At 40.5% G+C, this 26,777-nt stretch overlaps 1 protein-coding gene across 2 annotated transcripts; it reads left to right on the top strand.

Annotated features, from left to right (window-relative positions):
• The first annotated feature begins 5,870 nt into the window (after positions 1 to 5,870).
• PTER (phosphotriesterase related) lies at positions 5,871 to 26,743 on the top strand. Of its 2 annotated transcripts, XM_062633715.1 has the most exons (6): positions 5,871 to 5,923; positions 12,610 to 12,737; positions 16,214 to 16,649; positions 18,766 to 19,031; positions 22,470 to 22,610; positions 25,905 to 26,743. In XM_062633715.1, exons 3-6 carry the CDS (start codon positions 16,218 to 16,220, stop codon positions 26,113 to 26,115), a joined length of 1,050 nt encoding a protein of 349 aa, XP_062489699.1. In that variant the 5' UTR covers positions 5,871 to 5,923; positions 12,610 to 12,737; positions 16,214 to 16,217; the 3' UTR covers positions 26,116 to 26,743. The 2 variants fall into 2 exon arrangements, with proteins under 2 accessions (XP_062489699.1, XP_062489700.1); XM_062633716.1 differs by lacking the exon at positions 12,610 to 12,737 and having other exon boundaries at positions 5,905 to 5,923.
• Positions 26,744 to 26,777: the final 34 nt, after the last annotated feature.

The raw sequence follows: 26,777 nt of genomic DNA, 5'->3' as shown, positions 1-26,777 counted from the left end.
AGAATGTGAATGGCTGGAGACAGAACTATCAAAGTTTTACTCAACAGGGAAAGGGTTAAAGACACCATGTGATAATTCCTTTGCTGTCTCTGTAGTTCTTTGGATCAGGGTAGCCCAGTGCAAAGTGCGAGCAAGCCAATGCATGCATGATCACTAGGGGTAACTTAGATAGCATTAATAAGTACAAATACTCCAGCTTTTCTTGATCTAGCATTAACCAGTTTCAGCTCCATCTGCTCCATTTTGGATAGCCGCCTGGATGTTTCATGTTAACTTCATATGCTTCTAAATTGCCATCAATTGTATCTTCTATTAAATAATGTTCAACAACTGTCTGGACAGAACAAGGGCTATGTTCACCTCACTGATTTCAAAAAGACTGCTTAGAGAGGGTGGGGCACAGAAGACCTGATCCCCTCTAAATTCATTCCTAGGTTTAAAGAACACTACTTACAGCATCTTTCTGTTCCCAAATTAGCAGAGAAACACATTTAAACAAAATAGAAATGTGCTTTAAGCAAACAAGCCAAAGGCTTGTAGGCTTAATTTTATCTTTTCTTAAACATAAGCAACTTCATGACCTTCAAAGGCCTTTTCCTAAGCAATTGAAAGGTGAGGCTATAAAGGACAGATCTTGTTTGCAACAAAGAAATGGGAGTTAGGGAACTGATTTAAGGAGATAGGATTTGATCCGGCGAGTTAGTGGGAAAATAAGAGTCTAGCTTCCCTTTACAGTTTAGTTTGAGGCTGTAGAACCATCTCCATTTCAATTCCTCTCATTAAGGAGTTTTCTCATTCTCAGCTTCTCTCATTAAAGACATAAAATTTAAAAGGTGCAACTAACTGGAAGAAATTGTGTTTGTACAGTGAATTGAAACCTAGCAGCCACAAGTTTTGCCCTCAATTACATCCACATGAAGATATTCATAACTTTGGTACTGCTAGTACAGACGATATAGAAGTCATTTATCTGCAGCTCTTGGGATTTATCAGAAGAACGAAGGAAAAGTGGCAGGCTGAAGTGACCAGTCTTGGTTTACTCATGTGTGTTATCACTGATCACCTGCAGAAATAAGCTTGAATTTTGTGCTACTGAATTACATCATCCCAGCGCTGAGCTAGAAACAAAGCAGTGTTTTTTTCCAAAATTCCTCCACATAGTACTATCAAATATATAGTCAAGTCAATAGTAGGGAGTGAAACAGTAAAAGTCACTCTGATTTTTTAGATATTTTTTTCTTGTTTCTGTAAAAAAAAATCTTTATTTCTTGAAAATAAATGGAATTTTTTTTTTGTGGAACCTTTTGCTCTCAACCAGCAGCCCATTATAAATTATGCAAATTGCCCATCATCCCATCTTCCACTCCAGCAGTGCCACCAGAGATTTTACTTCTCTCTTTTTTCTGTTCCTCTACTGTATTACCACCAACAGTAAGACCCCTGCAGTTTCAGATTATATGTGACTGGTAAACCTGTCATTTTCTAAGGAAAAAAAAATGTCTGTGTAGTCACTTGTCATCTGGATAGAGTCGATTTACGTACATGTCTTTGAAAAAATTCCTCTTAACTCAGAAAGCGAACATGCGCTTTTTGCTGAAAATATCTCAGAAGCTTGAGGACTCACAGGAATATTTGTCTGCATCCTCCTCTCTGGGAAAAAAATACTAAATCAGATCAAACAAAAGCCTGAAAATACTTACCCTCCTAAAATATTAATCAACAAGATAACAGGAGAGGCACCATCATATAACCTGCTCAGAGTTTCTAACCTACTCAAAGATGAGGGTGCCGAGAGAATTGTATTTAATGGCTGTGAATTCAACAGCATCCTGAAATAATATTTGAGCTGAATACTGCAAACTTTCTTAATGATCAACATACCTTGGCTATTTCAAAATACCGTCCACTAACTCAAATAATAACTAAGAATGTAAGATTAAGTAAATCTTTAGTCAAAGTTAACATCGTTCTGCCTTTTGCCTCCAGAAAACTGTAACTTAATATTCTTCAGAGACATGTTTACTTTTGCTGTTAATGAATAGTTTTGTGTTATTTCCAGTTAAGTATTATGTATTGCCTACTTCTTCCAATTTTCATTTGCATCTGCAATTTAACACTCACTTAAAAGGTACCTACATTTGAAGCACATCAGAATTTTTCAAGAACATCCATTATTAACTTTTGAATTACACTGCTAACCAAAAAACAACCCTTCCTAAGCAAAAAAGACACATGTGAAATGCCTTCCAAACAGTCATGGTTGATTTTAAACCCCTACTTTCCATATAATTCATCTCCTGAATGAACTGAAGGACTCCTGTCTGCTGTTCAGTTATTTAAGAGCAACAGGCCTGTGCCACACTGACAAGCAAATTATTCTTTTTAACCCTCTCAATTTATGGAAGCACTTGGAAAGGGGGGCAGGGGGGATTTTTACCATGATCAATAAAGGGTTTCCCTGAAGAATTAAATTTTGCATATTTTACCCTTGCTGCATGAATTTTCTCTGGTGTTTTTAATGTTCTGGGGCTCCTATTTATTCATGCTACTAACTTGCAAATTATGGATTATATGTACATGTGCACAACTGATATTCCCTCTTCCATTTCTCAACAGTACGTGAAAATGCTTATGTTTACAATGGCCCTTGCACAAATACAGCTTGAAATTACATTTTGTGTCTTTTTCCTTTACACGCTTATTACATTTCTGAAGAAAGAAAGAATAATAGTAATCTGTAGTCTTCAACCACTAATTTTTATTAATGCAAACTGGAATTTTCTTGTCTTCATGTCATACCAGAAGAAAAATTCATATACAGCTTCATATTAAAGAAGTACTTGCTTGTGCCTGGAAGTTTGCCTTGTTTTCCACTTACCGTTAGTCAGCTTACTCAATGCTGCAATGTTTTGCTGTTACCACAGCCACCAAAAGGGGCTTGCTTCAAAGAAGAAAAATATTACATTTAAGCTAGTGAAAACATTATCAATTGTTCTCTTAATAAACCAAAACACAGCATGTTTTTTATATCTTCTGTAGCACCTGAGTAATTGAGCCCTGAGTAGCTGTCAGGCTGGAGAAGATCCTGAAGTTCCCAAGGTCCTAGAGCCGTGGCCCAGGTGCATCCACAGCCATACAGGTGGCAGTGGCTGTCATAGCCTCTCTGTCCTGGGAATCCCACCTGGGTTTAGGACCTCTGTGCACCCTCTGGGTACAGCCTCTCTATGGGACATCCCCCTAGGTCACCCTGAAGAGCACTCCCTTGCATCAGGTCTGGTGTTGCACCTACAGGTCTGCTCTTTTCTCTTGGAAAGAGATGTTACCGAAGCTGCAAGGATATGTTCGTTATTTTGTGTTTACTGTTAAATAATGGAAAAAGTGCACAAAAATGTCTCCAATGGGTAAAGAATCAACCCCTTTTGCTCACTGCATGACAGTGGCCGACAAAAGTATGGGTGTTATTTAGCCCTGATCAGACTGTAGCTTTTACAAAAGCCACTGACACCAAGCTTTTCTTTAGTGCGGACAGTAAACTGCTTTTCCTTGTTTCTGAACCATATAATATGGATGTTCTAGTTTGTGCTATTACTGATAGTTGCCACCGCCATTTGTATGGCAACATAGCTGAGGTTTTTTGCGGCCTTTGTCTCCCCCGGTTTCATAAGCCATTTAATGTGGTAACCAATTCAATATTTCTAGGAAGCCCACAGCCTGGTTTTCAGACTTGGGAAAGGGGATACAAATGCCAGACAGATTACAAAAGGTTGTATATCACCTAAATTGTGAATACAGTGTGATATGTACAGACTGTGCCAGCTGCTGGCTTGTTTTCACTGTTCACTACACATTCGGTCTGAACAAGACAGCCTCATTACTTTATGTTTACAAGCCTCAGTTTTGTAGCAGGTTGAAGTCAAGGACATAAAAAATAAAAATATAGCACCTTACTTTGATTTGGACATACTGAAGATTGCTTTAAAGAGAAGCTCATTTTGCTTGCGTAAAAATGCAGATTGAATATGGTTTTACTTTGTACATACCCAAGTTTTAATATTACTTTTATTTCAAAACACAAAAGAGATGTAGAAGTGCAGGCCTTATGTAAAATTCATCGCAAATCTTAAAAACAGATTTGATATGGCCAGTGATAAATGATGTTCCATAAAGCGTTGCATGACTATTTTTAACATAGCTCTCATACATAATTTCTCTTGCACTGATTGCCCAGCAATAGGATCATGTTGAAATACAAGGCATTATAAATGACAGTCTTTCATATCTCCACTTAATCTTTACAGGACCCATACTCACTTGACTTCATATGAGAAGCAAATAAAAACAAGTGACACTGACAACTAGAACCATCCCAGCAGCTTCGCTCTAGACATCTATCTGTATTAATCACTGCTGCATATGTCTGGTGACTGGCTGCTAATTCAAAAGATCCAAACCATTTCACTTGCTTCACCTTTTACTTTCCCTTTACTGAGCAGTAGTTTCCATTTGGGTTGAGATCCTAAAGGCTGAGCCCTCCCCACACCAATACGACCAGTCACTCTGGACTCTACCCTATAGGTCTAGTATTCTCACAATGCTCCGCTTCTTTTTTTTTTCTTTTTTTTTTTTTAAGCGGAATTCCACTTCATCATTTTTATAAAAGCACAACTTTCCCTTACCTCCTACCTCTGTAAAGTTGTTTACTACTGCACCCTCCTCATTTTTCATCCACTACCTCCACTTTTGTTCTTCCTTCACTGTAAGATAGATGGTAAAAGGCCTGAGCATCAGCATGCATTGGCTTTCATCCCCCGTTTTGCTCACTCACATTCTGCATCGTTGGATTACCTAGGATCTGAATAAAAGCTAGGATGCAGCTCCCCTAGGCAATGAACAGCTGTATTAAAGGCTGACACACCAGAATTCATTTGCAGGCACTATGCTGCTGGGTGCAGGTTGGGGCTCTGTACAGTGGGATGCATGGCCATTGCTGGCCTCAGCATCGTACAAAGGGAAAAGGGGCAGGAGTCAGAGCAGAATGGCCAGCAAGGAGAACAGCAAGTACTTCTCCCACAAAAGCCTGAGGTTCCCTTCCTGGGATCAGTGCAGAGGGTGGCTTTGCTGCAGCTTTGGCTGTGCGCAAAGGCTGGAGGAGTTCACCATCCTTTGTGTCTTTGTTAGTCATGTTCCCAGCATCTGTTTACCCTTCTATAAAATGGAAGAGTACGACACAGGATGCCATGAGCCTTTGGAAAATAAGACACTTTCGAGATCCTTGGCAGAAAGTGTAAAAACTTGGTGTGCATGCTGTTTTCATTTCATACTTTGCACCTGTTTTTATCTGGAATCAGTGTCAATGTCATCCTGTTTGTGGATATTGGGAACCGCCTCTTCAACCTTCCCTGCTATTTGCACTGCAAGGGCAAACTAGAAAATACTGCCTCTTGCAAGCGCAAGCATTCAGCACGATCTCCCAACCCCCCGAAATGACTCAGTAGATCCAAGCCTCCTCCCTGCTGTGTAAACAGGGGTACGTACCAGCAAGGGCAGGCAGGATGCACGCATCCACCGGCTCCCGTTTGTACTTTGAGCCAGCGCTGGCACAGAGCATTGCTGGACCTTACTCTAAGGCGGAACGGGCTTCTGGGGTGAAGCAGAGGCCCAGCGCAGGGCCCACAATTGGACCGGTCCCCGCAAGGATCCAGCGGGTCACTTCTCTCCTCTGCTCCCGCTCCCCCGGCCTGCGGTGCCCCGGGTCCCGCCTCCTTCGCACCCAGCCCGCTCCCCACAGTCCACCGCCCTCCCCCATCCCCGGCGCCGGGCCGCGGCGGCGAGTCCCGCCCCGAGCCGCTGGGAGCTGCTGGCTGCCAGTCGGAGAGCACTGCCGCGGGGCTGACGTGCTGCCGGCGGAGGGTCCTGCCGCGGGGTGAGCCACTGGCGCGGCGGGACCTCGGGGCGCGTCTCCTAAGCCTGCCAAGGCCCAGACCCCGTCCCAAGGTTGCCCTTAATGCCCTCGGACTGACAAGCGCCCGGGCCTAGCAACTCCGCTGGAGTTGCGGAGCAAGAGCTGCTTCCGCCCCTTCCTTCGGCTGCCGGCCCAAGGAGGGGGGCCTGAGGCGGGCAGGGCAGCGAGCAGCGACCGCAGTGACGGCCGCGAATCCCCTTCCTGCGGAGCCGGGGCCGCGTTGGGCGCTGCGGCTGAGGCGGGCGGGCCGACGCTGCGGGGCCGGGAGCGCAGGGCTGGGAGCCGGGGGCGCGGGTCCCGCCGCTCCGGAGGGTAAGGGCGCTGTTGGGCGCCCGGCCCTGCCGAGTGCAGCCCCGACGGAGGGTCCCCCTGGCCTGAGCGGACGAGGGAGGAGACAGCGGCCGAGAGAGCGGCGCTTGGTCGGGCAGGGCTTCTGCAGGGCCACCCGCGGTGGTGAACACCTCTTCCGTTCTAGACATCCGTTTCACAGGGTCTGATGGCTATTGCCAGCAAAGCAAGCCGCGGGCTCGGGCGGGCTTCACTGTGCGAGGGCAGCTGTGCTGCTATTATTAGTGCTGGTATTTAATATTTGTAGAGTTACAGCAAGTTAAATATTGGAACTACGTCCTCTTGGTAGTCTTCTCCCGTTATTCCCTGAAAGTGGCTCCGTGAAGGAACAAATGCCTCAATCCAAAACTGGGACCGTCACCAAAGCCTGCCTTCAGCTGTCTCTCCATCTGGAAGCACCCGCAGCCCTCTGCAAGATGTTTCCGAAGTTGCTGAAGCTTGACAAGGCCCAACAGCATAGCTCTAGACTTGCCTGTGAGCCTCACTGGGATCCATACACCAGGCATTTTCTCCCTGGTCTGAGGGATGCTGCCCTTTACAAGATGCAGTGCGGCAGACGCTCTGGTTTCTCTTCCCCTTGCCCTGGTTTGGTGAGCTGCAGAGAGGCGTCCTGGTTCTGAGTGGAGGAGGTTCGGGTCCCCTCTGCTGGGTGTGCTTTGGCAACCCCTCTGCAGCAGGTCTTGTGCTGTAGTGAACTTGGTCCCAGGTTGAAGGGTACAAGTCCTGTTGGTGAGGAATTTAGAAAAGCATCTTTTGGCCTAGCAAGTACATGAATTTGTATATGATCTCTAAGAAATTTGCAGGCATAATTTTTTTTTTGTGTCTTGTTAAGAATGGTGTCTTCTTTATGCTAGACTCTTGTGATAACTCTGGAATGAAACACATTTTTAGCCGGAGGTCACTTGCTTTTGGAAAATTGTGTTTTTGCTTGTCTGGAATTCCTTTGTGCTTTATACTGGATACATTATTCATCGTCCTCTGTTGTAATATGTTCTGTAGTCTTTAAAGGTTGTTGCCTTCTTTCCGCTGGGGGCTATGTTTCAGTGATGGGTGAAACGATGGTTCTAAGAGGTAGTTTTGTATCATTTTGTCAGGTACTTTGGGTTTGTTATATGAAAGACTACATAAGTGTCATTTATTATTATGAATGCCTCTCACGTTTTGGAATTTAACAGACATAATATTTGCCATCATGTCACTATCATCACATTCATTTTTGTAGTTATAATCAAAGGTGGCAACAATGGCATTCAGATGCTTAATTACATTTCATATAGGTGACCAGTGCTAACTTATTAAATGAATGCATGGTGGAGCAGGAACAAGTGTCACTGCTTCCCTCTGTGGTTAAGGAGCCATCACACAGAAAAATCAGTATATAGTGAAGCATATGGCACCAACGGGTTCTGTGTTTGTTAAAGGGTGATGTCTCTGAACATTCTGTGGATTTTATCTCTTATTTCACTGGATAAACATCTAAAATATTTTTTACATATTTCAAAACTTGAAATACTGAACACAGTTCTTTTTTTTAATAAGCTGAAGCTGAGGTTTAAGGTTCTATGAAAACAGAGGAAGGAGACTTCTATTTGCACGAGACTGGCCACCTGCCTGGTAGGGGAGGATTAGAAATCCATCTAGGTTGTGGAAACCTAAGGTTCAAGTCACTGGTTTATTAAAGGGCAGTTTTTAACTTCGGTCTTCTGTATTTCTGGAGAATGTACAAGTCATTGCATTACCAGCTGAATTGGAAGGGAAGGGAGTGTCCCGTCCCCTTAGTTCTAAAAAGAAATTCCATCTTTTTCTCAAAACTGGTAGGGTAGGTTTCCTGCTTTAACATCATTTTCTGGACATGAATTAAAAAGCTTCCTCAGAATTTTCTAAGCAGTGGCCATGTCTTTAGCCTGGTAGTAATATATACATGTGTAATAATCCAAGAAAGTCGTCTTATCCTAGCAGTGGCTTTGATACGTTTCAAAAGTATTTAACTGCTTTGATAAGAAGGAAGTAGGAAGACCACCACCTCCATCTCTTATATGACATCTTTAAGTATATCACAGTTTTTCAGTCAGATCTCAGGAGCGTGTAGGATTGTTATTCTGAAACCTTAGTTTTGCATAGAGCTAAAACCGCAGGGTGTTTTTTTCCTGAAGTGACTTCTGTCGAGGACCAAGCAAGAGTGTTATATTACCTACTGAGGTGCTCTCTCTTTTCCTGCTCTTTCAGGATCTCACCTCATACCTCAAAGTGCAAAAGAAGACTTGTTTTATCCCACAGTTGTCTTTGCCCTGTCTTGACCTTGAGAAGGGCGTATGGCTTCCACTTCCTGAGACAGCAATAGGGAACAGTCACAATGGAAAGTGTGGAGGTTTTTCTCAACATAATTTTTTTTTTGCTGGGTCTTCAGATTGGTTGCTATTTTTGGGATGCGATTTGCAGCAGTGGGAAACTGAATTTGGTTCTGTGCATCTAAGCCCATCACTCACTAGTAGAGTGGTTTTCTGGAAGTCTCTGCATATTCCAGTTTCTGCAGTCTACAATCTTGAATGAGGCGCTAGACCCCATTTCCATGCTGTTTTCCACTGTGCAGACTTTTTTCCTGTATCTTCTTGTCCTAGCAAGGCTTGTAGCCTAGAACCTGTGAGAAGCAAATACGATTCTCTTTAGGCTTAAGAATACAAATGTATGTATCCACATGCAGGACCCAGACCATATTTGCATATAGCATAATATGACTTCAGTTCTGATTTTTTTGCCTAAAAACACTATGTGTGCATGTAAAATGTGATTAATGTAATGTTGGACCTAGGGGAGAATTTTTATCTGACCTTTTATCTGGAGTAATTTTGGAAGCCGCCCAAAATGTAAAATCCCCTGAAGTTCTTGTAAAGGAGATGTTAATGAAAAAACACCTGTGGGGATGTTGGTCTCAGATCTTTCTGAGGAAGAGAACTTCAATGTGACTTTGCTGGGAAAAGGCTAGATTTTGAAACTGTTATTTACACAGAAATAAGGTAAAATAAAAGTCTGACTATTCTGTTCACAACAGCTGATCTTTAACCAAATTGAAAAAAAAAAACAAACCCAAACCTATGCACCGTATTACATGCTAAGTGCTTTAACCTCTGCTTTTGGGCAAATGTACGTGTGCGTACATGCTCATGTGCAGATTGTATGTACTTGCTTTGGTCCCAGAGGTATAGCCATTCTGTGAAATTGATTTGAGAGGCTGCACTTTGTTCTGGTGTCGCTGTAAGGAAGAAATCTGTTTTATGTATGTCTGGCTCAAAGCCTAGCTAGAGTAAGAATGTGACCCCCAAACCTCGCAAAGCTGGAAGGTCTATCTGTCTGCCACTAGCTGAGTGACAGAGGGAATACACAGTGAGCATTTTCACTTACCCTTTCAGGTGAACATTTAAAAGCTTTGCTTCTTGCTTGCCAAGATCCTCACCCCCGAGTGTGCTTTTCAGAGGTTCTGAAGGCAGGGAATCAATATACTGGCCATTGACGTATGTGTGGAAGTCCTTAAATTTCTCTTAAAATTTAAGTGACTTTGCTTTTAGGTTGTAGACCATTACCAGTGTCACTCAAGCAGCGTAGTTGCTGTGGTATGTATGCGTGCATATTTTGCTGGGACTTCCCTTTATCATTGTAGGATTGTATAAGGCTCAGCTAAAGCTCTCCCAGTTTTTTTTCATAGCATGTATTGTGACTTTATATAAAGTTTTGCTTTGGGTATCCCTTTTCACTTCTGTAGTGTCAGGGTATTTTGTTTGCTGGAAATGTGGTGAAAACCAATATTTAGCATTTCTTTTAGCTTGGTTTCTGGAGGAAATGCATGTTTCTGAATGATTTGGGGATCAGAGGAAGGTTGTTGAAGGCCACAGCATTAACCCACTACCCTATCTCTAGAACAGTGTGTTTCAGGAAAAAATGTGGTATAGTACGGAGAGATGATACTTTTAAAATATTTTCCCCAAGAGTTCTCTTGGTTTTTAATCTGTTGGCCAGATTATGTTGGTAGATGAGAGATTACACATATCTGAAATGGTAAGGTTCTTACTTGCTGCATGAAAATGCAGCCACCCAAAGATGGAAAACTGCAGGTGCCCCATTAAGTGAAGAGCTGCAGCATATGCAGCAGATGGTTGTATGGTGTTAGGAGATTTAGAAGGAGAGAAGCACTGTAAGTGTTACCCTCCTCTCTGAGAAGAGCTTTAGTCAAAACATGAAAGATCTATCGTGTGACATAGATCCTTAGGGCACAAAGCATTGCCTCCATGTTGATGCTCATGGAAGTACTAGCATGCCTTTCTCCCCTTAGTACGCTTCAGCACTAGGCAAGGGCTCATGCTGTGAAAAGCTGTCATGTTACTCATTTTGCTTTGGGTTTTGTAATTAACAGAGTATGAAGGAAGTGAAAAATGGAAAACGATACACTGCTTCTGAATAGATTAGATTATTTTTCTTGCCGTACTTTTGTGAGTTAGCTTGAAGTTCAGCAAATCATGATAATCTCATAGCTCCAGTATGGGAGAACAAAAAGAGCAGCGTCACTTCCAGCCACTGTTAATTCTGAAGACAGGGAAGAACAGTGATGACTGTAATGAGAATAATCTGCATCACCTTCAGAGAAGCATATCTTCCCTTTCTGCAGAAGAGACAGTATTTTGCTCAGAAACCTGCATTTTTTTCATAGTACTTATACACCATTTCCAAATTCTGTTTTCATGGGCAGAGTAATCCAGAAGCAGTAGGAGATGTGCTGTTATCTCATGTAACACAGACAACCAGTGGTGCTGTGAGAGTGCCTGTGAATAGTGTTGTAGGCTGGTGGACACCAGTGTTGGACATTGACACACAGGATGTTGCTGGGCTAAATGACAGGTAAGCCTGTACCTGTCCTGGAGCAGATGCAAGTTCAGTCCTACTGCTGCTCTCACTCTGACAGCTGTGGTGAGCTCTGCTCCACAGCCCTTGTAGCTGCACTTTCCTGACACTACGCCTGAGCAAAAAAGCCAACGTATGAGAAAGCTGGTTTTCAGGCATGTTTGTCCTGTAATTGGCACTTATGAATACATTTTTTAGAAAGTAAGGTAGATCTGGCACACATCTGTCAGAGAAGTTAGACAGCTTGCTTGTCTGGTGGGATAGAGGAAGAACCGTGCTGGCAGCAGAGTTCCTTTCACCCTGTAAACCTCCTCAGGGTTGGCAGAAGCATGGAAGAAGAGAGAAGGAAGTTCTTTTTTTAAATTCTTCCTAACACACTTTCTGCCTCTCCTCTTCCTTTGTCTTGCTAACTCTTTCCTCATCGCACAATGTTTGCATGTGGGGAATGGTGGATAACACGGCATTGACTAACTAATGGTAATTTACTACAGATGTGTCATGTGTTTCTAATTTGGGGCTTCCCATGCTCTGTAGAGGTAGCTCAGAATAGAACTGAATGCTCTTTGAGCATTTCCTCCATCTGTAAGTATATAGCAAATGTGTGCTATGTCACATATTCTGGGACTGCATGGTTATAAAGGAAAGACCCGCTTACAGTGCTCTTCATGCAGCCAAGGCTAAATTGTTCCTAAATGGCAGCTGTGTTTAACTTTTTCTGACTATAATAAATACCTATTGAGCTATTCTTTTTGCTTTTTTTTTTTTTTTTGGTAAATTTTTCCCACAGCAATCTGGATTTAGTGTCACTGTAATCTCACTTTGTAATGTAATGGCAATCAAATGATTCCCATGTAAGCCTAGGGAGAATCTATGCTAATACCATTAAAATGTGCTTACTGAATCAAAACAAATGCAGCGTTAGCATGTGGAAACTGTGTTTATGCAATTATAATGTTTCTGCAATATGAGATTACTGTGGGAAGCAGCTAATCCAAACCTAAAGAGACTTCCCATTACGATACCATTAAAATGACACAATGACTGAAGCGCAGGTTTCAGATGGGAAAAGCAGGAACACAAATCTTGTCATCAGTATTCAGGCAAAACATCTATTGAACTCAGTGGAGTTTTTACCAGAGTCAGGAATGCAGTACCAGGACCTTTTTAGCAGCAAGTCTCTTTTCTCTTAACAGTACCCCTAGGAAAAACATTTACTTCACCAGTATTTAATGGTTGGCTAATGGCGAGAGTTGTATTTTATGCACCATTTGATTGGTTGTAAAGATTTGTCCACAGTTTATTACAGAAATGTTGAGGTATATTTTCAAGGCTGTTATGAAATAATACAAGTTTTGGTTATATCTTAAAGCAATTATAATTTAATTTTTATCAAAATATGTAATTTTCAGGAAATACCATTTATTTCTCTGTTTATATGGTACCTGGAGCACGGAAGCCTTGATCTGTGCAGGAATACCATGGCAACACCACAGCATAAATTAGTGATTTCCTAAACCAAAATACCTGTTATTGCCAGGTAAGAGCTACCTATTTATCTTCTGTCATAGGAATCAGCACCTTTCCCCTTCCCTCAGTCCGGGCTAGGATTCATGAAATATAATTCACACATCTTATATAGAACCATCTAAAATATGCTTTTCTTGTCCAGGATGGTTTCTTGGCTCCCTCCATAGTCCTTGGAAGGAGGCTGATACTACAGAAAGTGACTTTTCGTGTCCTATTACAAACATGCAAAATAGGCTGGATGAGTTACCTATGGATATATCTTTCCATCTTGGCTGTGAAAATGCTCTTCTGTAGAAGGCAAACCTCATTTTAGATGGCTAAAGGAGGTGATATGAATTCAGTCCATGATGTATGAAAGAAGGAACTTCCTCAGAAGAAAGTAAAACATGGCATGCCAGTCACTAGTAAAGCACACAAACACTGAATCCTGTACTAACATATACATGCTTAAATTAAGCAGTCCTTGCTCCATTTAAAAGTTGCTTGCACCTAGAATTTGTTTTAAAGACACTAATTAAATTCTGTTTCCATCAGGTGAATATTATTAGGAATAATATATCATTAGAGCATTTCATCAGGGCACACTGTCTATGTAAATGACAGTAGGAACGATATCAAGATGGTGGTTTTAAAAATTATTCCAGTCACAGGTTGTTGGCTGTCTTTATTTTTCATATTTTTATTAAAAGCTGTGGGTTTCTAAAACTGTGTTAGTAAGCAAGTGCAAACATTAATATTAATCATATTTTTCATGCAGATAAAATTAGGCTTACTTTAAATGCTGTTAGCGTCAGTTTCTGTTTTTGTGATGCTGCTTGTATTTATAAAAATCCTTGGCCTCAATCAAAAGGTTCAGTAGTAGACATTGATTGTGTAAACTCTGTGTGTATGCTATAATCTGAACTCTAGAGTCTAAAAATGAATGGGTTGGTATCTGCTATAAGAGAAACCTTTCACTGGAACTGGTAATTTCAGATCTTCTTTTACTGCTATAAGTCAGGAGATCTATAGCACCTCAGGCTGCAAGATGATCTCACCCCTGCAACCATAGGTCTTTCGAGTGGGCAGGCCAGACTAATTGAGGGTAATCTAAATTAACTGTGTTGGAAAGGAATGAGTGGGAGCAAACGTTGAAAGTCAACTTTTCATTAAAGTAGTAATCTAAAAGTGGGCAAAAATTCACATTCTATTTTTTTAGTAACTGCACTATTAAATAACTAAAAAACTGAAGTGGAAATTTTTTAAGGAAACAAATTGCAAAAATTTGTGTGAAGTTTTAGTAACAGAACTTCAGTACTTACGTATTTGATTATATAACAAAATATTTATATAGGTTTGTTTTCCTAACTTGAATTTGAAATGTGTTTGAAATTCCTGAATGGATTTGAAAATTACCAATGAACATGGGGAAAGAAAAGCATGTCTGCAATGCAGAGAGTAGTTATCACTCTTTATGCTGTCAGGGTTTTACTGAATACCAGCATGTAGATATTTAACGTTTTAAGAAAAAAGGGATGGGGTGAAGCAAATGTAATGCAGTTATCATAGACTTATGTTAGTCTCCTTGCTGTGCATCTAGGAATGACTCAGATCATTGAACTTTCTCCAAAATAGTGGGTTGCTCTATAGAGCACCAGCTTTGTTCAAGGATGGAATTAATGACTGGGTTGGACAACTTAATTGAATTGCAGCTAGCAGCAGATTTTGACTAAGACAGGTATTTTGCTTTTGATTATTTGCTCAAGAATAATATTTTCTGAAATCATGCACTTCTTAATTTATTTGGCAAAAAATAAATCATTATATTAATCAGCCAGCAGTCTGTTCTGAGATTAATTATTCTTCTGCCTTCTCAAACAAGTCAACACACTAGTCTAGATAGGAAATTCATAAAAGAACAGTTCTTCCTAAATGTGCTTTTACACAAGACAGTCAGTCCTTTCTCTTTCTTATGGATGGCCAAGTTTCCATATTAAAATAACTGCCAGCACTCCAGACATCACTAGGCAGGTGATAACTGCCTTTTCCAGGGGCTGAGTCACTTTTGTACATTGGTACTCTTGAGAATGACTGCTGCTTGTGAGATCAAAGTATCCCCAGAGAGACCTCGATGTTCTTGTGCCCTTTGATATGTAGAGTTCAGTGCCCTTCAGATTTCAGTTTTTCTGGCATCCTGGTAGATTAACTTTAGCAGTTAAAAGGAAAATGTCCTCTGAGGGCATCACCAGTAACAAAACCATATTTATGACATTATTCACTAAAAGGGAGACAGAAATGGGAAAGACCTCTCTCTTTAATCAATAATGCATGCTCTAGTTAGTCCTGTCCTCTAGACATGATTAAACATGTATTTTGTTTCATAACTGATGATTTTGGTTGACTAGGGATTATAACTATATATCCTCAAGCCTTTGCAACTAGCATCATGAAGATCTAACAAGAACTGGGTAGTCAGGAGTGCCCCCACTCCCCAGTGAGAAAACTCCCCCCAAATCCCAATGGTGAGAGCTGCAGCTAATTCTAACCTTCAGTGAGTCAGGCCAAGCTGGCACAGGGCAGATGCGTTTGACATGAAGCAACTGCAGACAGCAGAGTCAATGTGTGTCTGTCATAACTCATTTCAGATTCTGAGGAAGAGCATTGTTCTGTTCATGTTAAAGATGAATGTATCTTAAAGGCTGAGCCATGTAAATTGTTAGATTAAGGTCTGTTCTTAACTGATGGAATATTTGGCCAATGAAGCTGATGGGAAAATCTCTTTGGCTTCTCGCTGCTGGTTGAGGGCCACCCTGTATCTTCAGCAGCTGTTGTTAGCCTTGGGCGAGTTGTCCTGGGCTGTTCCAGACCTCTACAGTACAGCTGGCAAAACAACCTGAGATCCATTGAAGCTGAAGGAACAGAAGATTGTCCCCATCACTGCATTCCTCATACAGACAGACAGATGAGGTGTCCAAAGACAGACAGCTTCCTCGGCATGCGCAGGCTACAGTGTGTCTTGGACGACACAGATGGATAAACTGAATGTACCAGGAATACTCAGCCTTGGTGCTGAGTATGTTCATGGTGGCTCAAGCTGGCAAAATCTGACAGCTGATGTCAAGCAGAGAATCCTAAATGAGCATACAGTGGTTGTTAATTAAATAGGAAACATTTCTCTAATCGTGATACTGGCTATAGCGCAATAAGTGATGACGATTTCCTTTGATGATGAGTGTGATATGTTTACATTGCTAGAGTACTGATACAAGCATAGTTAGGTAAAATAAATGTTTTTCACGTTGAGCACTCTACTGGAAGTAGCATTTGAAAACGTTTCAAAACATTTCATTCAGCAAACACACAGAGCTTGTAGATACATGTGTGTGAGAGAGGAGGGAATTCAGAAATTGTGTAAGAAAGGTTTGCTCTTTCTGAAATGTTCTTTCCTTTCTTCTTCTTTCCCAGACTCTTTTAAAAGCTGATTTTTTTTTTCCCTTTTTGTTGAAGAAAAATGCCTTCCTTGAGCGGGAAAGTACAGACTGTCTTGGGCCCTGTGGAGCCAGACCACCTTGGCTATACATTGACTCATGAACACTTGGCCATGAACTACAGCAGCAGTTTTTTGCCACCTTCTCCAGGCCAAGAGCCTCTGTCTGATGGGCCCATTGAGATGAAGAACTTGTTCTGGATTAAGCAAAATCCCTACAGCCATAAGGAAAACCTTCTTCTGTATCAGGAAACAGATGCTGTGAAGGAGGAGCTGTTGCATTTTAAAGCAGCAGGTGGTGGGACGATTGTGGAAAACACGACTACAGGAATTGGTCGAGATATGAGTACTTTGAAGAAACTTGCTGAAGAAACTGGAGTCCATATTATTGCTGGTGCTGGGTTTTATGTGGGTTTTACTCATTCTTCTCAAACACAGTCCATGACAGTGGAGCAGGTAAGTCTTAACCATTGCTTCAGAGTCTCTCTCCTATGAATTATCCCTGGGTAAGTCAAAGTTGGAGAGGAATTCCAGCAAAATGGATGAAATCTAGAAGTTCTCAACATGAAAACCTTGGGAGCAGCATTACTGCTTGTGTGTTATACCTGGAACAGCACTATTTGTGTGTGCTGGGATCATTTGTCAGCATTTCCAATTCTTAAGCTCTGTTTGATGAAATTTGTTATAATGCAACAGTAAAGCGTAAATAAAGTACTTCGTCTGTGGGTATCTGATACAGCACCAATTATCCTATTATTTTTACATTTTTTAAGGAAGGAGTATATCCTTTCTGCTGCTTCTGTCTTTTTCTGTCTCTTTGCTTCCCAATGAGACCACCCAGGATTTTTATAAAAAGCGTAAATAATTGTAGTATTTACAGGACAGTTGCAAATCATTGTTCTGCTCAGGCTGTGTGTTACATCTCTGTTCTTTACCATTTGTCCAGACTTTTCAGGGCAAAGTCTACATCAGATTGTTTGTGTGGTGCCTAAGACAATGTGTTAATAATGACTGAGGTCCCCAGATATTCCTATAATTATAAATATTCATTCAGCTTTTATTAAGAAAATGTGATGATAGGGAGAAGAGGGAAGGGAACTCTCCAGGGCAGGAGGCTGTGAATGAGATGAACAGAGCTGGGAAAAGGTTTTTAAAATCTGTCACAGTTTACAAATGAGCCAAATTAATTTTAGAAATCAATGGGCGTAACTTGAGCAGCTCTGCCAGCCACAGTGGCCCAAGCTGTGTGGAACAGAACTACTTTTCCTTAATATTCTTCCATTGTTTGAAATTTGATAACAAATAGATTTCTTGGGGCAAAGGTTTCCCTTTTGTATATGGACTGCTGGAGACCCAGAGATGTCCTGTATGCAGCAGGTCATCAATATTTAATCTAGTCCAGAAGACAGTTAGTTAGAAAGGGTTGTGCAATGACTGATCCTCGATAACTGGTGGTTCCTTATTTGCCAGTGAATTTGACATGATGATATGTTTTATGATTAGACAAAGACAATTTGAGTATTTTGAGAGATGCTCTTCAGGAGAGAAGTGAATTCTGTATCTGTTTGTCTACAGAAATGGTTGGCAGACTGGTTAGATGTGAAGCAGAAGATGTGTAATTATAGGATAAATTATTGGGCAGAAGCCTGCTGTAAACTGTAATACCTTGGGCTGACTTTTTTATATAGATTAAGTATTTACTAGTACGTCGTATGAGGCTGTTGAGGAGATAAGGTGTGGAGTAGAGATAAGTTACAGATTAATTTAGTTTTCTGGATTTGCTTGCAAACCTTCCTTCTTCCTTTGCTCACTTTATTCTTCCTTGAAATCATGATTTCTTTAAGATTCAAGGCCAAAGAGTTAGGTGATCATTAGTGCCATTTTGTGCTCTTGGTTCTGAATGTATGATTTAAGATACATGGCCTATTCCGGAAAAGAAAAGCTATAGTTTTTATAGCAAATTGCTTTTATTAGGAGATTCTGATGTCCTGTTTGCCTGTTGATATTTAAAAACAGGCTGATTTTGACCCTGTAAATTTGTCAGCTGAGTTTTGTTCTTGTAGTTCTGGTAAGTCAGGGGAGCTCTTGCTGGTTTACATTGGCATTCACACAGACAAGATTTGCCTGAAACTTGTCTCTTCAGCATCTGGCAGAGATTTCCCTTCTCCATCTGAATGACAAGGTTGCCTTATTCACAAAAAGTTGCATTGAATTGTTTCTGAATCTGCTTCAGGACTGTGAGGCACAGATTTAAGAAAAATTAGTCTCAGCCTAAATCAGTATTCAAATTACATGTAGACCAGCTTTCTTTTCTTTTCAAACCTGGACAACTGTGTGAGTGGATAATGTTAAATCGATATGCTTCTGTGTTTATTTTGGTCTTAGTGAATGGCTAGCATAACATTAATTGACAGAAATCAGATTTTAACCACCGTGTTTTCACACACCCAACTGTTAAGTAAGTTCAGAAAGACCTTGGGAGTATAACTAGCAGAGTGTTCATAGCCCAAACTTGATGCTATTTAACACAAATAGTATTAATAACAAAAAATGTCATTTTCCTTTTCTCTAGCTTACAGGCATTATTGTTGATGAGATACTCAATGGAGCGGATGGGACTGACATCAAGTGTGGTGTAGTGGGAGAAATAGGTTGCTCCTGGCCTTTGACTCAGAGTGAACACAGAGTGCTTCAGGCAACAGCGCAGGCTCAGTCACAGCTCGGGTGCCCCATTATCATCCATCCTGGCAGGCACAGCGATTCACCTTTCCAGCTTATCCGCATTCTGCAGGAAGCTGGGGCTGATGCTTCAAAGACAGTCATGTCTCACCTCGACAGGTAAGCAGACTGTTCTACTGTCCTGGCAGTGTTGCTGCAACCCATAGCAGCTGCAAATAGCTAGGTTTCTGTTGTGCACTGGGATCATGGCATGAAGAATTATCTTCAAGTTTACTGACTTAAAAATAACTGCTTATATAGAGCTTCATCAGCTTCCAGCTCTTCAGTCAGGATCATCTGTGAGATTCACATTGATACAGAGATTTTGGTGGTTTTAATGCTCTCTTTGAAGGCCTGGAGCAAGATTAGGACTAACTGTAGCCGCATTAAAAAAAAAAATGGAATTCCATTATTTCATGTCCGTGCACAAAAGCATTAGAAATTGATCCCCTTTCACCAAATTGGGTGGGAAGCTCTGGGCTTCTGGCATTTTTTTAAAACTGGAGCACTCTTAAGGGCCTACCGAAATCTCACAAAAGCTAATGGAGAACTCCCTGATTTGGCTGGATTCTGTATCAAAGCAGAAGGCAGATCTTTAACGTTCTTCTACCAGCCAGAAGAAATATTGCTTAAAAAGAAAATAGTTGGGGTTTAGATAGTTCTTAGCATTGCCCAGAGAGCTAACTTTTAGTTTCATTGAGAACAAAAACCAGGAGCCTCGCATTAGACATGGAGAAGAATTAGGGTGCTTTTCTCTCTTCAGTTTAGAAACACAGCCTCTATTACCAAATCTGTTTTGTGTGACCTTGTGTTGCTCATGGTGAGCTGGAAAATATCCAAGCATTGATCAGTTTGGACAGTTGCTGAATAATGGAGACTGTTTGTGGTCATATGACTCTCAGCAATTGGATTGTTTGCCCTCTGTGTGAGTGTAATACAGGCAAGAGAACTGTGCACCAAATTCCTAACAGATACAGGCTCTAACAGCTTGCAAATAAAGCTACAGGTGTTTTGTATTCACACAGAGATCAATGTTTTACATGGGAATTTTTGGAGCATAAAATTCAGTATGATGAAATTTTATTTTTATTTGATCATATATGAGCTTACTTTATATATTTACCTGCATTTCATTGTATCTGCAGCTATATTTTTCTCTCCTTTTTAAAGAAAAAATGATTACGTAAATCTTTTTACAATAGAGGACTGAGCAAGCTGCCTGTGTCAGTACTTGTGCAGGCATTTTGATACAACATAAACACACAGGTATGGTTTTCTGCCTTTGTATGCTGTTGTAAATCATTGAATTCAGTGATTTATTGGTGGAAAATAGGCAATGTAAGTAGGGAAACAGGCAAAACAGAGGTGCAATTTCACTAACAGCCATTGGTACACAATATGACATTTTCTTACACTCCTTCTATCATTACTTTCACACATTTGGGTTGGCATTTGCTGTAGCATAGTCTCTAAACTACTGTGAAGTTTGGCTGTGCAATGTGCACTAAACATTTTAAGTCTCCTCCAGTGAGAAGAATCCACATGGGAGCATCCCAGTCCCTTAAATGTGAGATAAATTTGTACATAGCTCCATATTTCATGTCTGCTTTGACACAGACAAAATGGTAGTTTTCAGGTGGATTTACAATCAAATGATAAGACTGTTTTTCAGTTTAGCATCTTAGAACAAAAAGTAGCAAGCATCCTTAGTGAAACTGTAGTGTAGATAAAGGCTGGGAAGCAGAAGCTACTTGGTCTTGGCTTTGCCCATTTCTTAGGGGCCAAGGTTATAAAGGTATCTTGGCAGATATCAACATACATTCACTTGAGCAACTTTTGTTAGAAGACTCACAGCAACTGTTACGAATGCTTAGTAATGGTTTGATGGGTGTCCCTCTGGTGTTGTGTGGATGAGGTCCAAAGTACAGGATGTTTCCCTGTGTGTCATCTCCTTTCCCATGCATTCAGGGCTGCTCAGGAATGTTGCTGCCCAAACACCTAATTCTAGCACAGATATTTAGGAGTTCCAGCTGGTAACTGTTGCTGCTGCTACATCCATGTGGTTTACAAGGGGATCCAATGGATGATGAAATTACTCTCTCCTGCTCTTTGTTGGGTCAGAGCACCCAAAAGCACAACACCAGCAATAGTTTTAAAAAGACGCTTTTCTGGCTCTGATTCTGAAATTCATCATTGTGAGGGTTTTGACACCTGCACAGGATTGAATACTCTTGGCTACCATATTCATGTGAACTGATCAGGGCTGGATCTAAAATAACTCATTCTTTTGCTCTGCACTTTGAGAACTCATTTGGTGATAAATGTTCAATCTCTGTAAACTGTGACATTTATTTTAAAATAATGCTTTTTTATTAATTACAGTTGGCAAATTTTAGACTCCCGCTGATGGCAGGTTTGTTTCAACAAGAGTTTCTCTCTCAGCCCATCTGTTCCTCCTACTTGGCCCTGTTGTAAAGTCATAATATTGAGATTGTGACATCAGCCATTTCCATGGCAACAGACTGTGATGTCATTGTAGAGGGTAGAATTACTTTGTGTCATCAATATCTGCAGTAATAAACCTAACAACTGCCCTTTTGGTTAACTGTGCTATTCTTGTGGACATGTGTTTATTCCGTAGATGAAAAAAATTGTACTTTGGTTATAAAGATAAAATTATAATGTATCATTTGAGGGGTTTTGTTCTGGGCCTTTTGGGGTTTTTTTTTTTTTTTTTTTTTTTTTTGGATGGCTTATATTCTTGGCAAAAATGTTTCCAAGGAAAAAAGATATGTTCCAGAGAGCTCTTACTTCAGTTGCCATTCTTTTCCATGTGAGTGGCAGGTTTTAGTAGCTTTGTTTTTGTTTCTCTTTATTCCTTCACTTTTCAGATCTGCTGCAAAGCCCAAGTTCCAGGTACTCACAGTGCCATTATGTATTTTGGTGAGAACATTTCCTTAAGGCATTCTGGCCAGACCCCATTGCAGACAATGATATATTGCTGTTTTAATGACAATCTAGAAACGTCAGTGTACAGAATAGAAACTAAAGACAAAGTTGTGTATTACTGGTGTGTGATAGATGAAATGAGCCCTGGATATAGCTGTCTCCTGTAACTTTTTTGAGAAAGTAAATCTGTCTTCTGTAACTAATCCATTGTCTTTCTTAAATGTCTCTATGAATTAACCTCCTCCTTAAATGTCCTTCCTTGCTAGGTTGTCTATTGAGAGGGTTAGTGATATCAAAAGTAAGTAACTTTCCTGTTTCCATTTAAAGATTATCATAAACGTTTTCATTATTTCATGGGGGAAGAATTGGGTTTGTTTTGGTTTATTTTGTTTTAATACATGAAGTCCCAGATGGAGGTGAAAGGTGTATGAGCTTAAGTTGCATGTGTCAGACAGGAGTCCTGTTTTCCAAAAAGGTGAACTACATCTTAGATTATTGGTTTTGTTTCTTGAAGTAGGAAGCCACAAAATACCTATCCTCTTTTTTCTTCCTGTTATAATGATTTTTTCTTCCCTTTACAATGCTGACTTTGTTTTATATGTTCCTCAGGACCATATTTGATAAAAAGAAACTTCTGGAATTTGCTGACCTTGGGTGCTATTTAGAGTATGACCTATTTGGTACAGAATTTCTTCATTACCACTTCCACCCTGAGATTGACATGCCGAGTGACAATGACAGAATTACAAGGTATCTGCTTCCATGCAGTTTAAGCTATAGCATTGCCATTGACAAATGAATATTATTGGCACTTGTTTTAAGGCTGTCACAGTGATTCTGCTTGCTGTTCAAAATTACCTTTCTTCATATTAAAATAATGACAGTTTTCCCCTGCTGCTGGCACATCATTAGAGCAGCATGTATAATTTCTTCTGTCTGCAAAGGAAGATGTAGAATCATAGTGTTGTGGAAAGTTACTTGAGAAGATCAAGAGCTTTTTTCACTTCATTCTCTGTCCTAATTCTGTGCTGATCTGGTTGAATTTTATCATTTACTGCATTTATATAGTCGGTAAAAAAGGTTGGAGATACTGGATTCGTGTTAAGGTTTGGCTTTGATTTGAAACACAGTATTGGAAAGCTAGTCCTGCTGCCAAGCATCATCTGAGCCTGTTACATCTCCTCACAAATGCAGTAAACCAGCAGAGCACATTGGTTGTCCTAGGTAGATTTGTGCTTCCATCCTGAAAACCACACTGTTTTTCTTCCAGGCACTTTACCATCTCTCCTTCCCCTCTCCTTTTGCCCTTTCTCTCTTTCAAAAGGTGTAATTCCCATCTCCTCAGCAGTCCTATGCTCCTCACACTCACAGTGTGAAAATATTGGCCCCACTGGCAGGATACCTCTTCCCTGCTGCTTGTCAGCCCATGCAGTCTCAGCTCAGCTGCACAGCAAATCTGTTGTGCTGTGCTAACACAAGGTATTGCCAAGGAGATGCACTCCTTGCAGAAACTGTAAGAGAGAAGGTAGGATCAGCTGGGAATGGGCATCTCACTCCTTCCACGCTGGAGGTGGGAGCCTCCTCTGCTGTTTGTCCACAATGTTCGTGTGCAGTTAAGTGGCAGGTTTCTGAGGGTGGGCTGCCATCCTGCCTGTGTCTTTTTTTTCCTTTCAGAATTCCTTGATTAGAAACATTTGGTGATCCTTGATCACTAATTAAGTAACTTTTCAGCTTTCACTTACATTTCAGACACAGCTTCCCTCCCCCTCATTGTCATATTAACCTCAAAACTAATCTTCTCTGTTTTCAGACTGTTCTCTTCTTAAGAAGGTGTCATGGTTACTATTCCACTTACTGCCAAGTGTTTGCTGCTGCTTTTCACAGGAGAAATCCTATCTCTGTCTTAACAGGGCTCTGAGTCTTGCACTTGGTATTTTAAATTGTTGCACCAAATACACCATTTTCACATTTAGAATGGGTAAAGCTGCTCCTCTCCCCTGTGCCTCCCCCCCTTTCCTGTGCCATGGGAGGTCAGCGTGTGCACAGGGCTGTGAGGAGTGTGTGTAGAAGAATGGGGTATGCCGTGGTTAGCAAGTGTTTGTTCAACCATGGCAAAGTTTTCATTCCATCCATGATACTTGCTCAGCCATTGATGTCTCTCCTTCAGCTCTCTGGCATTTGAGTATCTGTTGCAGCAGGCTGTTGATAGGAAGAAAACAGAAAAAGTGTTCTGATTGTATGGTGTGAGTATGCACATTTGAGTTAGTGTGCCATTAAATGGGTTTTGTTGGGCTTTTGATGTATCCACACTGGATATAGGATGACAGTGGCAATCATCTCCTTAGGGTTTGGTTTTTGTCAAAACTGCACCAGAGAAGTGGAAGTCAAATAGACATTAAATATGTTGATGAAAATACTGAAGAGAAAATATATATTTGGGTCTTGTCTATTCAAAATGTAAACTCCTGCAGTCATGCCATACGTACTCAAACGCAGTTTAGCCATGTGTGTACTTCCATATTTTTGCTGCAGCCTACTGTCAATGCAAGTAAAAGAACTGATTTCTTTCAGGGGCAGTTTTTCCTTGAGTCAGAAGCAAGTACTAACAAAACTTACAATAATGAGCAAAAAACAAGAATGAGTACGGGATATAAAGGACCATATGCTTCCCAGCCCCTGAAATTCATCCAGACATGAAGGGAGATGATTCTAAGATGTTTGGTCTGCAAAAAACTTAGTCACTCCAGTGTCATTGTTATTACTCTCTGGTTGGCTTGTGGTCTGTCATTTTAGGCTGGAAAAGATACTTGTGATGTTGTAATACAACAGTATACATAGTGCTGTGCACTAAATAGCACAGCTTATGGTAGGTTTTTGAAAGATGCTCATATTTTACCAAGTTCTATCTTACTTGCCTTTTTCCTGCTGCCCATATTGATTTGATCCTGCTGCATGTATCTCCTCATAACTAATTGTAATAAAACCTGACAGTAAGGGCTTTCAGATATGGTGTAGTTCCTTATAAAACTGGTATTTGCTTTCTTGCTGTTCAAAGCACGGTCAGGAAGTTAAGAATTAGAATTTCACAGTGCTGGCAAATGATAGAGTTGGGTGCCTTCATGAGGAGCAAGCACTTCCTAGGTCCGGTCTGTCCATCTCTGCATTAAATGCTGCAACCTACTGCCGAACTAAACTGAAGCCTAGTGGGAAACACAACAGTTATGCAGAACAGGAGTTTAGACACCCACTGAATAAATTTTAAAGAATGAGCAGAGCAAAGGATTAAGTTTACCAGGGTGAAAAGTGGAACAGAAGGGCTTGTGGAGGGCTTGCTACAAGGCAGTGACCAGACGGATTACTTCTTTTTCCAAGCTGACTTGTCATTTTGCCAAGTCTTTTTAGCTGGGCTGTTGTACTAACTCCTCTCATTTCCTGGCAGATGCACTGTGCAACACCTGTCTTATCTTCTTTAACAAACATCTTTGAAACGTGTTTGTATGATAACTGTCTATATGGAATGTTTGCTAAATGGGAATTAACTAAAGATATGGAAGTATTTGTGTGATTGAGCTGGGCTTCTCAAAGGACCTGTCACACACAGAGTCTGGTCATTAACAAATGTAATGGGACTAGCGCTGCAAGAGCAGCAAGAACTAACCTGCTGAGAAGGAGTTTATGTAGCAAATTATTACTTACTTGTGTATGTAAAACCCATGTCTCGTGCTTCGTTATGCTGAAGCTCTTGAATTCCTCCACGGACTTAATGGGGCTGGGAATGCAAAGTCATGTACCAACTGCAAAGTGTTTCCTTTCTCCATTTTGAGATGTGGTGGTATGTTTCCAGAGGTGTTTGGGGGTTTTTCAGTCAATAAGTTACGTGTTTTATTTTCAATTGCATATAAGGAATATGTCTTCTGAGTAGCTGAAAGTAAGTATTTCCATTATTATACAGTCCAGCAATGAGGAAAAAGAGTAAATCCTGCTCAGTTCTATGCTGTTGCAGTGGGAGCCTTTCACTGACAGGTATGCTTTTTACTTTTGCAGGATTCGTATGCTGGTCGATGAAGGCTATGAAGACAGAATTCTGATTGCTCATGATGTGCATACTAAGAATAGGTTGATGAAATATGGAGGCCATGGATATTCACATATCCTCAAAAATATAATTCCTAAAATGCTAATTAGAGGCATATCCCAAGACAAAATTGATAAAATACTCCTAGCAAATCCAAAGCGGTGGCTGACTTTTAAGTAAGAATAATGAATAAACATTCCTATTTTATAAGGAACCTTGATAAAATTCACGTTTGTTTCAGGAGAGCAGTCATTTTAAAACATGGTTCTTTTCAGAGAAGCTGGAAGTTACTAGTTAGATGTGAACAAACTGATTATGATTTTTCTCTTTAATGAGAAAAACTAATATATATCCTCTCTGCATTTTCTCCTTCTTAGAAGTCTGTCCATGAATAATTTACTGGATATGAGCCTACCTGCAAAATCTTTTCTACTGAAATTTTAAAATGATTGTTTCTACAGGGTAATCTAATACTACTATTAAATGTTACCCAGAGTATTATTGAAGATGCATCATCTGGACTTCAAAGGAAATTAGAGTTTTCAATTAAATTCTCCTTCTCCAGGGGGGCGATTTTAATCCTTGTAATATTGACAATGTTCTAATTATCCTTACATTCTTTAAATAATGCTTGCTAAAAGATTTGTGACTTCTGTGTAGCTTCCACAGACAACAGAAGGCAAAAAGAATCTCAAGTAATTCTAAAATGATATTGTTTCTTTCTAGTTTATCAACTTATTTTTAACTGAGAGTGCAAAAATCACGTGGAAAATATATTTTTGAATAAAGCAATTTGATGACTTCTTAAGCTATGTGTGTTATTGTGGATGTCTTCTTTTAAT

Source organism: Pezoporus occidentalis, unplaced genomic scaffold (assembly GCF_034315485.1).
Source record: "Pezoporus occidentalis ecotype Australia unplaced genomic scaffold, CSIRO_AGI_Poc_V1 ctg40, whole genome shotgun sequence".
Lineage (NCBI taxonomy): Eukaryota > Metazoa > Chordata > Aves > Psittaciformes > Psittacidae > Pezoporus > Pezoporus occidentalis.
This window is presented reverse-complemented; position numbering and strand designations above follow the sequence as displayed.